The 18,313-nt window shown below is 30.1% G+C and overlaps 1 protein-coding gene across 1 annotated transcript; it reads left to right on the top strand.

Annotated features, from left to right (window-relative positions):
* The first annotated feature begins 14,676 nt into the window (after window positions 1–14,676).
* Window positions 14,677–17,954, top strand: LOC114258711 (E3 ubiquitin-protein ligase CSU1). Its single transcript, XM_028198694.2, has 3 exons — window positions 14,677–14,693; window positions 14,873–15,253; window positions 17,041–17,954. The coding sequence occupies exons 1-3, from the start codon at window positions 14,677–14,679 to the stop codon at window positions 17,714–17,716; spliced, it is 1,074 nt and encodes a 357-aa protein (XP_028054495.2). The 3' UTR covers window positions 17,717–17,954.
* Window positions 17,955–18,313: the final 359 nt, after the last annotated feature.

The raw sequence follows: 18,313 nt of genomic DNA, 5'->3' as shown, positions 1-18,313 counted from the left end.
CTCCACGTGGGGGCTGTGACTTGCAAAAAAAAAAAAATTTGAGCCAATCATAAAACAGTGAGGGTGTTGGAGGTCCAACTCATTTTCCTTTGTAATATCAATGTAGAATTTTAATCCTGAAATTGAAATTAGATACCATACTTTATATTGGTACCTATTTTTGTGTGCTATTGTCTTTCAATTTTGCATTATTTTAGTTCTCTATTTGAAATTTTTCTATTTAAAAAGACATTGAAATTTCACTATATTATTTCATAATTTTATATAAAAAAAATTCAAGAAAATTCAAAAATATTAATTTCATTAAAAAAAAATTATATGTACATAGATTAAAACTTTTGGTTTTTTGAAATAGCATAAAAAATAAAGTTCAATTATCTTATGAGCACAAGCAAATTAAGATCTAGAGACAGTCTTTTTTGACAAGGAAAAAATAGGCACAAGAAAAAGTTGAGGCTTCCTAATAGAAGGGGAAAAAAAAGAAGTTCTTCAACTTTACGGGCAATTTGGTAATGGTGATATTTTGTTAGGTGTTCAAACCATATGTCTTTTTTATACACTTTTTACGCTATAGATCCACACTCCTTTTGTACAAATTAAAGACATTATATACCTATTTATTAGTACAAATTAGCAACAAGGAATGTCCCTATCTATCCAAAACCACCACACCCACCGTCTCAAACCTCGTTTGTCTCTTTCTACCCTGCTTTTTTTTGTTTTTTTTATTATTTTTCTCTCTCTTCTTTTTCTTCTCTTCTTTACTTCTCATTTCGAGTATCACAACGCCTTCTTCGAAGTCTTCGTTTATTGGAACTATCTTTCGTATATAATAAATAAATTGAAATAATTAAAATAAATAAAAATAAATTACTTATAAAATTTATTTTATCAAAATGTAAAAGAATAAAAAAAAAAAATTAAGTCAAGTGTGTGACACTCTGTTCTTAAGACGAATTCGTCTCGCTACGATACTTACGGATAAAACGCGTCTATCTCCCAAGATACAATGATCTTCACAAATTATAGTAACACTCCAAATAATTTGTATGGCGAACAAAACCTATGTTCTATACTCTCTTAATTTTTTCCTAAAAAATTAATATGAAGAATTATACAAAGAAAAAGCAAAATGGGAAAGGAACAAAAATTTTCTGGTGATCAGGATGTATTAATCTGTTGGAAATGAATCTGAATATATAGGTAAATTGTGGTTGTCCGAACATGTGCAGTTGAACTGAATAGGTACATATTTGAAATTGAACAGATAAAGATCTGTTAACTGCAGCAGTTATAAAACTGCCCAGAACTGCTGGGCAGTTTTTCCGATCTATTTGAACATTTTGAACCTGTTGAATCCCAGTTTGAATCTATTCAAATTTGCCTAGACAAATTTAAATCTGTTTGGGAATAACAGAATCTGCCCGGTGCAAAACAATTTCAAAACCTGTTTGGACAGATTAATCTGTTGTGGAATTTGGACTTGAAAGGGGCACAATTTTTGGACAAAAAATTTGAAATTCAAATAATTTTCTGGAAGAATTTGAAAAAATTCAAATAAATTTTGTTAAAAAAATTAATATTAGAACTGACCCGACCTACAACCCACACTCGCACCCGACACGCCCGGCCGGACAGGCTGTGACGGCGGCGCGCGTGTGTGGTGGTTTGAGCCAAGGTCCAATATGTCCATAACTCCTCCCTTCTACAAATTTGGAGTGCCCCTTAGGGCCCAACCCAAGTGTTGTCACCTACAACTTATATACACATAAGTTCTCTTAAGTTTCCAATGTGGGATAACCAATTCAAGGAAACCAACATTTTACTTCTTCAATTTCCTATTCCACGGCACCGAAAACGACGTCAAGTTCTCATTCACTTATAAATAGTTTTGAAGAATTGTCTTCACGTGTGACTTGCCATACGACAAGGAATACGTTACCTCTTTGGACCCACCCCAAAAAACGTTTAGGACCCACTCAAATTTGGGTTCAAAGTTAGCCCAAAATAAGTCCATAAAAAATCAAAATTTCCAACAATCCCCCACATAAATGGAATTTGACAGAAAGAAAATACAACAACATGATCTAATTACAGAGAGTACAGAAATTGGAAATATTCTGCAAAGGATAGGTAGCTTTTGGCTTTGAACCTTCCCTTGTGAGACACTATCGGATTTACTAGCTAACCAGTGAACATGATGTCTTAAACTGTTCAGCCATTTGTGCAAACCAAGAGAATAAAACTCACACATTATATTACCAGACACAATTTAGTTCTCACTATTGTGTTCATTTTGGCCTTGCACAACCTGGTCTTTCATGAGTGCTCTAGAGAATTGTAGCCCTTCACAAATCTCATAGAACCGGCCTAGTTCACACTCATATAGGTGATTCTTATGAAGAGTATCCTGCCATACTCCACTAGGTATACTTAGATATAAGAATCATTAAAAGTATTACTTAACCTAAAACGCTGCAAACATCACTATTTCATCATAGAAATGGGCAGAAGTTTGACTCCCTAGTGATCTTTATGAGTCATATACAACTCGGTTGTCCCTTTGAACCTAGATCTTGGGATCTCCAATCAACTAGGTTGGGTTGCCGTTGTGATAACTCTTATTTAATAGGCTTAAGTCCTATTCTCCTCAATGAATTCTCAACTAACTCTCTTGCTAACTCTTTGATTAGTGGATCCACTATGTTGTCTTTAGACTTCACATATTCAATGGAAATAATTCCATTAGAGGGTAGTTGTCTCACGGTGTTATGTCGACGACGAATTTGTCCTGACTTACCGTTATACATATGACTCTGTGCTCTTCCTATTGCTGATTGACTATCGCAATGTATGCATATAGCAGGCACCGATTTTGGCCACATTAGAATATCTTCAAAGAAGTGGCGAAGTCATTCTACTTCTTCCCTAGCTTTATCTAAAGCTATAAATTTTGATTCCATAATAGACCTAGGAATACAAGTCTGCTTGGAAGATTCAAGAGTAAAGACATACCCACAGGTGGATTTTGAGTCTCTACTATCTGATATCCAATTTGCATCATAATATTCTTCGAGTATTGCTGGATATCTAGTATAATTTAGCCCAATGTTACGAGTAAATCGGAGATATCTTAAAACCCTTATAATTGCTTTCCAATGTTCTACTCCTGGATTACTCATATATCTACTTAATTTACTTACTGCATAGGTTATATCTGGGTAAGTGCAGTTCATCAAGTACATTAAGCTTCCAATAATCTGGGCATACTCTAATTGAGAAATAATTTCCTATACATTCTTAGAAAGAAACAAATTAACATTCACAGGTGTTCTAGCAAGATGATCATCATCATTGCTAAATTTGTCAAGTATTTTCTCAATGTAATGTGATTGTGACAAAACATAATCTTCTGATGTTTTGGTAATTTTCATACTAAGAATTACATCGGCAATCCCCATGTCCTTCATGTCAAAATGTTTATTCAACATTTTATTGATAGTTTTGATCATGTCATTATTACTATCTATGATGAGCATATCATCCACATAAAGACATATTATAACATAACCTTTGTTTGTGTTTTTAATATAAACATATTTGTCACGTTCATTAATTTTGAATCTATTTGACATCATTGTTTTGTCAAATTTCTTATACCATTGTTTTAGCGCTTGTTTGAAACCATATAATGATTTAACAAATTCACATATTTTCTTTTCTTTTCCTAGAACAGAAAATCCTTCTGGTTGTTCCATGTAAATTTCTTCATCTAACTCACTATTTAAGAAAGCGGTTTTCATATCCATTTGATAAATTTCTAGTTTGTACAAAGATGCAATGGCAATTAGCATTCTAATGGATGTTATTCTAATAACTGGTGAGTATGTGTCAAAGTAATCAAGCTTTTCTTTTTATCTATATCTTTTGATCACAAGTCTTGCCTTGTATTTGTCAATTGATCCATCCGCTTTTATTTTCCTTTTGAAAATCCACTTGTTCCCAAGAGGTTTATAACCTGGTGGCAAATCCACCAATTCTCAAGTGTGATTTTGTAGGATGGATTCAACTTCATTATTGACAGTTTCTTTCCATAAAAGAACCTCAGGACTGGACATAGCTTCTTTAAAAGTTAAAGATTCATTTTCTAACAAAAATGTTAAAAAATCTGGACCAAAATATTTTGAGGTTCTAGCACGTTTACTATGCCTAGGTTCCTCTTCCTCATTTTGATCTATCTCTTGCACTTGTTCTTGATCTTGACTAGTAATAGTATCATGAGATCTTTTGTTAGTACTAGTCTCGTGTCTAGTTTTATTTGGAAACACATGTTCAGAGAATGATGCATTTCGAGATTCAATAATAGTATTTACATGCATTTCGGAATGTTCTGATTTATGAATTAAAAATCGATATGCACTACTATTCTTGGCATAACCAATGAAAATACAATCAATGGTTTTAGGACCTATCATAGTCTTTTTAGGACTAGGAATAGCCACTTTAGCCAAACACCTCCACACTTTTAAGTATTTGTAGAACGATACTCTCCCATGCTACATTTCATAATGTGTTTGATTCACTTTATTTCGGAGGTACTTTATTAAGCATATAATTAGCAGAAAGTATTGCTTTCCCCCACAAGTTTTGAAATAATCCAAAACTTATTAACATGGCATTCATCATTTCTTTTAAAGTCCTATTTTTCATTTCAGCAATTCCATTTTGCTGAGGTGAGTAAGGAGCGTTGGTTTGATGAATTATTCCATGTTCTTTACAAAATTTACCAAAAGGTGATTCATATTCACCACCTCTATCACTTCTAAGTTTCTTAATTTTCTTACCAAGTTAATTTTCCACTTCATTCTTATATTGAATGAAAGTTTCCAAAGTTTTATCCTTGATTCGAATTAAATAAACATAACTACATCTAGTATAGTCATCTATAAAAGTGATAAAATATTTTTTGCCATCTCTAGTTTGAATTGATTTGAAATTACAAATGTCACTATGAATTACTTCAAGTGATTCCATACTTCTCTCAATTGAATGAAAATGAGTTTTAGATAATTTTGCTTCAACACAAATTTCACGTTTATGATTTAAATCAATGTCAAAGTTAGGTAAACATTCCATATTAATTAATCTATGCAAAGATCCATAATTAACATGTCCAAGTCTATCATGCCATAAATTTTAAGACTCAAGCAAGTAAGAAGAATATGTATTTTTATTAATAACAGAGGGTATAACAGTCATTACATTCATTTTGAAAAGGCCATCAGACATGTAACCTTTTCCTACATACATCCCGTTTTTTGTAAGTACAAATTTGTCACTTTCAAAAACTAGCCTAAACCCATTTTTATTCAACAAAGATTCGGAAATAAGGTTCTTGCGAATGTCCGATACATGCAGCACATTATTGAGAGTGAGTTCTTTTCCAAAAATCATTTTCAGAATAATCTTTCATTATCCTTCAACTTTGGAAGTTGAGGAGTTGTCCATAAAAAGTTGTTCACCGTTGTCCACTATAGAATAAGATGTGAACATCTTTTTGTCAACACAAATATGGCGAGTAGCACCAGTGTCCACCCACCATTCTTTAGGATTTCTGACAAGGTTTGTCTTAGAAACAACTGCAAAAAGATTTATGACATATACACCATTGGAAATTTTGTCTATTTCGGTCATATTAGCTTGAGCATGCTTCTTACTTGATCTTCCTTTGCCTTTGCGCTTGCTACGACAATCTTTGTCCCAATGTTTATCATAAATGTAACTTTTGCCACTAAATTTATATTCTTTAGTTTCCCCTCCTTTAAAGCCTTGTGAGGAACTTTCTCCAAAAAACTTCAGTTTCTTTACTTTTGGAGCATATTCTACCACATTCGCCTTAGACTCCATTGGATGCTTATCAGCCCGTTTCTCTGATTTGCGGTTGTCCTCCTTAATCTTCAAATACACAATCAATTCCTCTAAAGTCATTTCTTTGCCCTTGTGTTTGAGGTAGTTCTTGAATTCCTTCCAGCCTTGTGGTAATTTTTCAATTAAGGCAGTAACTTGAAAGGATTCACTAAGAGACATGCCTTCTGCATGAATGTCATACAGAATGAGTTGGAGATCTTGAATTTGGCTGATCACAGTCTTAGAATCAACCATCACAAAGTCCAGGAATTTGCCAACCGCAAATTTCTTTGAGTCAACATCTTCTGTTTTGTACTTTTTCTCCAAAGACTCTAAAAGTTCCTTTGTCGTTTTGATAGGACTGTAAACGTTATACAATGTGTTGTCAAGTCTATTCAAGATATAGTTTCAGCAAAAAAAATCAATATGTTTCCAGGCATCGACCACAGCAACCACTTGTTGGTCAGTTTCATCCTCATTCAGAGTAGAAGCATCCTCACGAAGAAAACGAGCCAGGTACAGAGTTGTAAGATAAAACAGCATTTTCTGTTGCCATCTTTTAAAATCAATTCTTGAGAACTTCTGTAGCTTCTCATCGTGATTGACTGGCACAGTCACAACAAGAGGAGGGGTTGGCGTAATTGCAGCCACCATACTAATACTTGTTTGAGTATTAGTTTGACCAGTTTTCAGTAGCCATGAATTCTAAATTATAAAACAAAATTATAATTAGAATTTTATACTACACAGAAAATTAAACCAAAACACATAATTAAATTCTGAAAAAATAAAAGAAACAAGAATCGTAACTTTTATTTTCAATTAATTTGAAAATAAAATAAAATTTTATTTAAACAAATTAATTCCACATAGAAAAATATTTCTGTAACACTTCACAAATTAAAATACTGAAAACAGAATTTTAATTAATGAACACTTAGAAAATATTTCTGAAAACCAATATTAATTTCTGACCAACTTCACAAATAAAAATTCTGAATTGTTAATGACACCAGTATATTACTACTAGTTGTCAAAGAAAATAAACAGTATATTACTACTATTTGTCAAACAGAATATTACTACTATTTATTTTTCCAACCAGAATATTATTTTGTAAAATCACAGAAATAATTTATGTTGTGGAATTTGGACTTGAAAGAGGCACAATTTTTGGACAAAAAATTTGAATTCAATTTTGAATTAATTTCAATTTGAAATTCAAATAATTTCCTGCAAGAATTTGAAAAAATTCAAATAAATTTTGTTAAAAAAATTAATGTTAGAACCAACCAGACTTATAACCCACACCCGAGCCTGACACGCCCGACTAGACGGGCTGCGGCTGCGGCAACATGCGCGCGTGTGGTTGTTTGAGCCAAGGTCCAATATGTCCATAACTCCTCTCTTTTACAAACTTAGGGTGCCCTTTGAGGTCCAATCCAAGTGTTGCCACCTAGAACTTATATACACACATAAGTTCTCTTAAGTTTTCAATGTGGGATAACCAATTCAAGGAAACCCACATTTTACTTCTTCAATTTCCTATTCCACGAACCCGAAAACAACGTCAAGTTCTCATTCACTCATAAATTGTTTTGATGAACTGTCTTCACCGCGTGACTTGCCATGCGGCAAGAAACACGTCACGTCTTTGGACCCACCCCAAAAGACGTTTGGGATCCACTCAAATTTGGGCTCAAAGTTGGCACAAAATAAGCTTATAAAAAACCAAAAATTCTAACACCGTATGCAAAGAAAAGAGAGTGAAGCTTCTCGATTGTGGTGTCTCAACTGAGACCATGAATGAAGAGCTTTCACTCAGTTGGGTCACAATTAACAACTAATCGGACGGCGTCGAAAACGTCGAGGTGGCAAACAATAGTGTTTTTATGATCTCGAAGAGTTGTTTGTGAGTGAAGGGTTCGATGATCTTACGAGTGTTGTCGAGGGTGAGTTGGTTCGCTTCGGCGTTGAAGTCCGGTAGTGCAACGCTATTTCATCGAGCTTTCACTTCTTTGTTGGATTCATCTAGAGATAGAGATATCAAGCAAGATATACGCTCGTATAAGACAAATTCTTTCTGTAAACCCTAATTCTAGGAGAGAGAATGCATGAGAGAGAGAGAGAGAGAGAGAGAGAGAGAGAGAGTTGAGTGAGAAACGTAGGCCAATTGTTGTTTCAACAAATATAAAAAATTTGAACAAATTGTTAGACAATCTTCACTGTATTTAAAAGATTTAATTCTATTGTGTACACAACAACAATTAGAATTTAAAGAAATAAAGAAAAGGAGAGAATTTATTTGATTACAAAAATCAAACTCTAAATAATAAATAAATAAATAAATAAATAAAAACAGATTTTATTTTGTTACAAAAACAAAATTTAAAATCTGATTTTAATAAATAAAAAACAACACTGAAAATAAATTAAATAACTTACTTGATTTAATTTCTTCGAATTATTTTCTGATCAAGTCCAGTGTTTGACACTGTGTCCTTAAGACAGATTCGTCCTCCCCACGGTGCTTTCAGAATTTGGACGTCTATCTCCCAGGATGAAATGATCTACCACAAACAATAGCAGCACTACAAATTGTTTGCCTTACGAACACACTAAGTGTTTACACTCTTTCTTTCGGAAATAAAATGTAGCAAGATGAAGAATATAATTAGCAGAGGTGAAATACAAAATTTCTGAATTGAATTAACATCAAATGAGGGTGGTCCTATTTATAGATGTAAAGGTGACTCTTGGTTTTAAATTGAACAGGTATGATACCTGTTGGTTTTGAATTCAAACAGATTTGAATCTGTTAACAATTCAAACAGATAGCAAAACGGGAAGGGCCCTGTTTGGGTGTGCACTAATTCCAAACTAGTTTATTTCTGTTTGAAAACGGGAAGGGCCCTGTTTGGATGTACAGAAAATCCAAATCAGTTTAATTTGAATTCTGGATTTTATTTTACCAAAAAATAAAATTAAATTCAAATGTTTTTGGCCCAAAAAGATTAGAAGCCCAACCCAGCCCGACCGGACGGCGGCGCGCGCGTGTGGTGAATTTTTGGGTCCAATGGGTCTAGCCCATTTTGTCCATAACCTCTCCCTCTAAAACACTTGGGTACCCCTTGGGGCACACCCCAAGTATCTCACCCTAAGCCTTATAAACCCTTTCAAAACTTCCCACCAAATCAATGTGGGACAAGCCAATTTACAACCTTAAGGAATTTCTACCAAAACTCCATTTCCATGGAGCACACTTTGGCTTCAATTTCCCATTCACTCGGTAATGGTTTTGAGCAACCAAATATACCACGTGAATCACAACGCGGCATAGAACGCGTTACCACTTTGACCCGAGTAAATCGACACTCGGGGCCCACCTAAAAATTAGACCGAACTTAGGAAAAAATTCTGGTTTTATCCAGAATTTTATAACCATTTCCAACACAAATAAGTTAAAATAATTTGGATAGATACAAAAAAATTAAACAGACAAAAAAAAAATTTGAACAAATAAGTTCAAAAAATTGAACAAATGAAATAAAAAATCTGAGTAAATATATATATATATATATATTTGAACAGATAAGTTCAAAAAAATTGAACAAAAAGGTTAAAATAAAAATTTGAACAGATATGTCATATTTATGAAACTAACTCTGTTAATAGACTTTTGACCAACAAATTTAATAAAAGTTTATCCTTATGCCCCCAAAAGATTCATCCATTGTAGCCGCTGACTTATAAGGTTGGGAATATGAATTTATCAAGAATTATCTCTATTTTGATTACAAATTATCTTTCATATTTAGCCAAAAAATATATTGTTTAGATATTTGCCACAATAAAATTTTATTTTTATAGGTAGAAATTTTTGCAAAAATTATTACATGACAAAATCACATGATTCAATTACATGATGTCATTTCTGAGAAAAATTTAGAATTTTAATTATTAATATTTATAAAATTTATACTGGAATTGTTATTTCCCTTCATATAGGCAATAGTTTTTTGAAAAAAATATTTACAAATACATTGACAAGGTTTAGAATTTTCATTTGCCGCTGATGTGTAATTTTATTTTATTTTTTAATTTTACACTGAATTGCTATTTTCCTATTATATACATAATTAGTGAAAACCAATGAAAAAAAATATATTAAAACTTACAATTTAAGTTTTATAATTTTATCATAATTTATGTATTAATTTTTAATTTGTCACAATTTCAAATGTAACTTTCAACCCATTTGCTAAAGTTGTAAATTTGGGTGAGTTGAATACAAGCAACTTGAGTTAAGCCTGTAAATTTTTAAATATTGTGCAACATAATTTTTAATTTGATGAGTGGCTATGTAATATTTGAAACTTGGAATAAATTTGAATGAACTTGGATAGAGATACTAAATAGCTTGAACAATCGAAACAAAATAAGTTGATATTAAAAAAAATTATATTTTACAATGGCATAAATAATTTAAATATGAATAAAAAGAAAGGTAAGAAGAAAATTTTGAATGATATTCTCATTTAATCTGAAAATAATTATAGATGACCAATAAATTATCACTTATAACCTTCATTTTTTTTTTAAAATAAAAAAAGATATTTCACAAACCATCACTTTTATTAGAAAAATAACATTTATGTCTATTTGTTTTTAGCAAAACTCACTTTTTAGCAATTTGAGCTAAAAATATTTCATTTGTATCCACAATGATGTGGTGTCAGACGTGTCAGGATCTATCATGTTTCACAAGTGCTAAAAAAGTCTGGATGAACAATAAGAAAAAATATTTGAGACCCACAAAGAACCACCTACAATTATATCTACAATGATGTGGTATCATATGTGTCAACTCTTGATTTGATATACACTCAATGACATGTGGTCTAACTCCCTTGTCACATCATTATGGGTGAAACTGTAGGTCTGTAGCAATGCTGGAATAATAAATTATCGCATATAACTTTCATTTTCTTTTTTTATTATATAAAAAAAATAAGTTTTCACTGACTATCACTTTTAATAGAAAAAAATGTTTATTTGTATTTGATTTTCGCAAAAGTCACTTCTTAACTATTCATGCCAAAATATTTCTTTTTTTATTTTAATCGGTCTAATTGACAATTGAGATTAAAAAAAAAAAAAGAATCCATTATATTTGTTAAAAAATTCATTCATTCTCTTAATGTTTTTATATTTTATTAAAAAAAATATTTGTATTAAAAAAATTTATTGTTTAAATCCTTATAGTTTAGAATGACATAATTTTTTTTTTATAAAATTTAAAACAAAAAATAAAAATATAAAATTTTAATAGTAATTAATAATTTAAATGCGTGTATTTAATAACATATTATGTTTCGACCAATAATATTATGACACACATGAATATTAATCTCATTCTAATTGTAGTAACATAATTTAAAAAAGAATTTAAATTTAAAATTTTATTTTATAATTTAATAAAAGATGCATAAATTAAGGAATGAATATTGATCATATTCTAATAACATAATTTAAGGAAGAATCTAAATTTAAAATTTTATTTTAAGAATATAAAATTAATTTATAAACCAATCATATTGTGACACAAATTAACAAAAATTAAGCAAAATAAAAAAATAAAAAAGAATTGCAACTTTAAGCTTTAATCGGATGATAACTTGTAGAGTAGTTTTTGTAGAGTAGTTTTTGAGATAAAAAGTACGAAAACTTATTTGGTTTGCTTTTTTTCAGAAATGATTTTGAAAAATTGTTTTAGGGAGAGAGTTTTAAAAAAAGTGATTGATTTGATGTGTATGAGAGAGAAAGTGATTTTGGAAAGTAGGTAACTAAACAAAATTTTGAGATTTTTTTTGAAAAAATTTATTTGGTTTGATTATTCTTGAAAATTTGTTTGTAGAGAATTTTTCTCAAAAATTTTTCTGAAAAACAAACAAACAAGGCCATTTTTCAATTATAATAGTATATAGATTTTATATGAGATTTTAAAACTCTCATAATATCTCTTCTTAAAAATATTCTTTTATAAAATATATAAATAATTTCAATATTACTCTTATTATTCCTAAATACAAAAATTATGAGCTAATTATGATAATTTTAAATTTGTATTTAAAACTTGTAAATTATGGGATAAATCATTATAATTTTAAATTTATATTGTAAAAATTTTAATTTTAAATTAATAGATTAAATTCCATATTTAGTGACCCTCCAATTTGAACTTTGAAATGTGTTAATATACTTTTCAATTTTTTAAAATTGGGTAAATTACATTTACCTCCCCTGAGATTTCTGACAAATACAGGGACCTTCCCTGTGGTTTGAATAATTACAGTAACCTCCCCTACTTTACCTGACAATATTAAGATTCCCCCCTGCTGTCAAAAATCACGAAACAGTGTTACTTTTTCCTTAGGAAATTACCTTATTGCCCTTCCCTTGAAAATATTAAAAAATGTTTTTGGATTGGAGGATAGGTTTGGAGTGTTTGGAACAGTATTTTTGGATTTATTTTTTTAAAATATTAAAAAACGTTTTTAAAAAATTATTTTTTATTTTAAATATATAATTTTTATTTAAATATTTTATTTCATTTTGTAAATATTTTAATATTTTAATTTTAATATTTTAAACTCAAAACACAATTTCACACTCAAATCGTAACCAAACACATAACTCAAAACTCAATTTAAAAATTATTTTCAAACCTCATAACCAAACGCATAACTCGACACTCCACACTATTTTTAAAACTCTACATTTAAATCGTAATCAAACGCATAACAAAAAAATAAAATATTTAAAAATATATTTATAAAATAAAATAAAATCTTTAAAATAAAACTATATATTTAAAATAAAAATAAAAATTTTAAAATTTTTTAATATTTAAAAAATATATTTAAAATATCAAAAAAAATGCAACACATAGATGTATGAAATATAATGCACATTAAAATAAATAAATAAATATTTAAAATATAAAATATTTACCCTAAAAAAGTAAATTCAAGAAATTATTTCTAATTGAATTGTGATTCTATGAGTTTTGAAAAGATTTTTGAAAATTTCTAATTAGAATTGTGTATTTGGTTAACACTATGAGTTTTGAATTTTTTTTTTGAAAATTTGTAATTGGAATTGTGATTCTAAAAAAGAATCAAACATGTTTCTAAAAAAAAAAAAATTCGGAACATGTTTTTATTACTCAAAACTCAATTTAAAAATTATTTTCAAAACTAATAACCAAACACAAACTTAAAACTCAATTCAAAACTTTTTTCAAAACTCAAAACTCAAAACTCTTTCCAAAACTCAAAACCAAACTTTTTCAAAAACTCTATTTTAAAAGAAAAAAAATTTCAAAAAAAGTTTATTTTATTTTTTAAAATTATTTTTAGAATCATGATTTGAGTGTGGAGTCGTATTTTGAGTTATGCGTTTTGAAAAAACAAAATTTGTTTGGTTATAAATTTTGAATTTTTTTGAATTTATTTTTTTAGGATACATATTTATATTTTAAATATTTATTTATTTATTTTAATGTGCATTATATTTCATACATCTATGTGTTGTATTTTTCTTAATATTTTAAATATATTTTTTAAATATTAAAAAAAATTTAAATTTAAATTTTTATTTTAAATATATATTTTTTATTTTAAATATTTTATTTTATTTTATAAATATATTTTTAAGTATTTTATTTTCTTGTTATGCGTTTGGTTACGATTTGAATGTAGAGTTTTGAAAGTAGTGTGGAGTGTTGAGTTATGTGTTTGGTTATGAGGTTTGAAAATAATTTTTGAATTGAGTTTTGAGTTATGTGTTTGGTTACGATTTGAGTGTGAAATTGTGTTTTGAGTTTAAAATATTAAAATTAAAAAATTAAAATATCTACAAAATAAAATAAAATATTTAAATAAAAATTATATATTTAAAATAAAAAATAAATTTTTTTAAAACAATTTTTAATATTTTAAAAAAATAAATCTAAAAATATTGTTCCAAACACTCTAAACTTATCCTCCAATCCAAAAACATTTTTTAATATTTTTAAAGGGAAGGGCAATAAAGTAATTTCTGAAGGAAAAAGTGACACCGTTTAGTGATTTTTGACAGCAAGGGGGAATCTTGATATTGTCAGGTAAAGTAGGGAAGGTTACTGTAATTATTCAAACTACAGGAGAGGTCCCTGTATTTGTCAGAAACCTCAGGGGAGGTAAATGTAATTTACCCTTTAAAATTTGATATACTTTCTACTTGAAAGTCATAAATTAAACAATATTATTTATTTATTTATATATTTATTTATTTTTGCTTGAATAAGAGGTAGTCAAATGAATTTTTTTTTAAATTTTTTAAAATTAAAAAATTATGAAATTTAGATTGAGAACTTGGATCTCTCACAAGGCTTATGTGTTAAAAATCCCCATCTTCCTTGTATAATAGGATAAATTACACTTACCTCTACTGAAGTTTGTCTTAATTACAAATACCTTCTCTGTGGTTTCAAAAATTACACAGACTTCTCTTGTTTTTTAAAATAATAGTCAAATTCTCACTTCTATTAGAAGGACGTTACTAAATTAAACCAAAACAGTGACATCAATTATAATAAATACACAAATGCCTAAAATACCCTTCACATCCTTTATAAAATAATACACCCCTTCTAACTGTTTGTATCTAATTTTCCAACAACTGTTAACTTTCTCTCCAAAGTTTCTTTCTGCAACTTTACTTGATATGGATGAAGATTTCATGTGAGCGCTCTCTCTCTCTTTTAGTTCTTTGTATTATGGTCAATTTCACTGTCAACTTAACGTCATTAAGGCTCTTTTAATGGAAAGAAGGAATTTGACTATTATTTTCAAAAGTAAAAAAAATTTATGTAATTTTTAAAATTACAAGAGCAGTATCTGTAATTAAGGTAAACCTCAAGACGCAAGTGTAATTTAGATAGATTGGCACTCTGGATTTCTAGGGTTCCCAATAATCACCAACATTGCTCTCTATCTATTCAACTTCTTTATTCAATTCAATCCAATTCAATTCAGCCAATAAGGGGTTTTGATATTTTTGATCCAAGAAATGCCTACTCGAAGAACAACAACGACCTCGCATTCTTCACCTACAATGAGAACCGAAAGCTAGGGTACGGAACTCAGAAGGAAAGGCTCGGCAAAGACTCGATCAAGCCATTCGACGCTTGTTGCCTCTGCTTGAAGCCCTTAATCGACCCTTTGTGTTGCCATAAAGGCCACGACTTTTGCAAAGAATGCATTCTCGAGTGCTTGTTGGCTCAGAAGAAAGACATTCAAAGGTCTGTCAATGGTTTCTGTGCTTATTATTTTGATGCTTTGAATTTTATCAAATTTGGGATCTGCATATTAATTGAATTACTTTAATGGGTTAAAAATTGAACTTTTATGTATTGTCATATGAGTTCTGTGGCAAATTTTGTTGTTGTTGGGACTAATCTACATTTCATGATTTGTGACTGAATGAATGGGTTTTGGGGTTTTAATTGAAGTTATAAAGGGGGTTTTTTTGTGTAAAGTTTTTTGTTTTTGTATTGGGTAAATTATAAATGTACTTTGAAATTTGCTTAGAATATAAATTATTTTTATAATTTTAGAAATTACATTCCACTTTGCATGGCAAATAATGTTTTTTATTAATAAATTATAAAGTTAATTAACAGTTTTTAATGATGTCAGAAATATTTCAATTAATAATTCATATAGTTTTATTATTTTATAGGAGAGTAGTTAAAAATTTTATTTTTCTCTGTTAATTATGTTCAATAAAAAATTATGATAATGAAGTGTTTATAATTTTTAAAGTACATGTGGCAATTCGTATTTTAAGCAGGGTGTATTTATAATTTTTAGAACCACATGTGACAATGTCACCCGTATTTTAAGTAGGTGTATTTCTAATTTTTAGAATCAAATGTGGCAATTTGTATTTTAAGCCGGGTGTATTTTTAATTTTTAGAATTACATGTGGTAATCCATATTTTAAGCGGGTGTATTTTTAATTTACCCGTTCTTATTTGTAGAAATTTTGAATTTGTGATGGGTATGCTCAGAAATTGTGCCTTTGGGTGTGAATGTGATATAGGCTCTGCTTGGTAGAATTTTTTTAAGTTAAAAATTGTTAATCAGAAAGTAGAAGCTAAGAGTATTCCTATCTTAACTTTCAAATAATTAACTTTTTCAGCTTATTTAAGTTATTTTTGCGTAATAAGTTTAATAAGTTTTAAGCAGAAGCTGTACCAAACAGTTTAACAGATACTCGCAATTCAAAATAAGCTATAATTATCCTCCAAAACAGTAACAAACAGTCCCAGAGTAGTTATGAATACTACAAATGCAATACCTATTAAGCTCTCCTCCTTTTATATCTTCTAATTTTAGAAGCCCTAAAACCTTAAATTTTTCAATTTCTTAAGAGAGAGAACTTTTCAAAATAAATATTAGGACATTTTACTAACACTTTTTTTCAACATATAAAATGTAGAAAAGGATTTCTTAGCTTTTTGATACAATAGAATTTAGAGTAAATAAATTACACTGTTATTTATCAAAAAAAAAAAAAAAAAAAGAAAAAAAAAAGAGAGAGAGAGTAAATAAATTACACTAGAGTCGATTCAGGGTTTAGCCTAAATGCAAAGTGCCCCCTTACTTTTTGAAAATTGTAGATTCCCTCCTATTGATGAATTGTTAGAACAAATTTCTGGGGGAGTTGGCTTCAACTGGGCAACATATGATCCATTCACTACTCAACTCAATAAAGCCGTGTCCCAATTATTTGGGGCCAGCTACAAGTAGGATCCAATTACCTCTTCAGTAAATATTTATGCTATTGGAATTTTAGAAGTTAAAAATTACGTTTAATGCTTTCCAAAGGAAGGCGTGAAGTAATAATTGCCCTACAATATAGTTACCACCTCACACATCCAATAGCTTGTGTTGGTGACATTCCTTGTTTTCCTTGTGGCACCATTCTATGTTTACCTGTTTGTCACACTAAGTAATGATTCATCCATGTAGTTTATTATTTGTTTGTCATTGCCCCACTGAAAAGTTTTACGTTGTTTGGCAGGAAGCTAGCTGCACATACAGCTCGGCAGAAGCAAGAAAAAGAACAGGAAAAAGAGAAGTTACTGCTGCAGAAAGCCAGAGAGCTTGATGCATTTGATCAGCAAAACCATGACGCAATGCCACAATATAGTGATAAGAACCATAACAAGGACAAGAATGGCTTTCACGGTGCAAACAGCGTGAAGGCCACCTCTTATGAGGAAGAAGCACTCCGAACAATGAAAGCATTATGGCTTCCCTCTGCCACACCAGAAGCTCCTGCTAAGGTCGAAGCCCCATCCACCAGTACTATATGCCCAGAAGGCCAAGAAAACCTGAAGTTGAAAACCCTCTTCCCAATTTACTTCACTGATGACAAACATGATGAAAAGAAATCACATTCTCTTGAGATGACCCATTTATGTCCCAGCTGCAAGGTCACTCTTACCAATACACTCTCGCTTGTGGCTTCAAGTTCTTGTGGACATGTGTTTTGCAAGCAGTGTGTTGATAAGTTCATGGCTGTCAATAAGATTTGTTTGGTATGCAGCAAGGGATGTAAAGAGAGGAATTTGGTTCAGTTGGGAAAAGGAGGGACAGGCTTTGCTGGCCATGGGGATCATTTAGTAGCAACTGATTTCAAGCATTTGGGTAGTGGTTCTGGTTTGGGGCTGGTGAGGCCTGCAATGAAGACATGAATTGAATTCAATTGAGATGATTCTTTCAGTTAGTGTTGTACCATGATTTGCTTTCATTTAGTTACATGTTTATTGTGGGATAGCATTGTGAAAGCATTACAGTACTTTATGAATGGGCAAAGGGGCACCAGGAAAGATTCATGGTTCTTGATCTATCTCAACAACTATGGGGTGTTTTGAGAAAATGGTAAAAAGTTATTTTTTGACTTTTAATCAAGTTTTTTAGCTTTTTCAGAAATTTATTTAAGAAGTTGGTAAAAAGTTGTTTTTTTGCTTAATATTTGTTTATATTGTCACATCAGCATGACTAAATATAAATTGATCAAAATGCTCCCATCCAATCTACAAAATATACATTTTCACCCATGTACCTAATTTCTAAGCTGATGGTTCCACAAAAAAAAGGAGGGTAGTTCCATAATTTCACCTGTGGCTTATAACCACAATCCCAAATCAATTTTAGCAAAAGCAGCCAGCGTCTGGCGTCTGCGTTCAACGGTCGGACACGGATTATTACCATGTTTCCAAAACTACTCTATGTTAGAGATCTTAAACGAATTATTTTACACAATATTTGACCATTGAATGCGGTTTATT

The sequence above is a fragment of the Camellia sinensis genome, chromosome 9, assembly GCF_055761805.1.
Source record: "Camellia sinensis isolate YWXY chromosome 9, ASM5576180v1, whole genome shotgun sequence".
Taxonomy (NCBI): domain Eukaryota; kingdom Viridiplantae; phylum Streptophyta; class Magnoliopsida; order Ericales; family Theaceae; genus Camellia; species Camellia sinensis.
The sequence above is the reverse complement of the archived record's forward strand: the minus strand, read 5'-3'. Positions and strand labels throughout refer to the sequence as shown.

Coding starts and splice junctions, on each gene's coding strand:
- LOC114258711 (XM_028198694.2), top strand. Junction 15,254..17,040: donor CAGAAGAAAGACATTCAAAG/GTCTGTCAATGG, acceptor GTTGTTTGGCAG/GAAGCTAGCTGCACATACAG.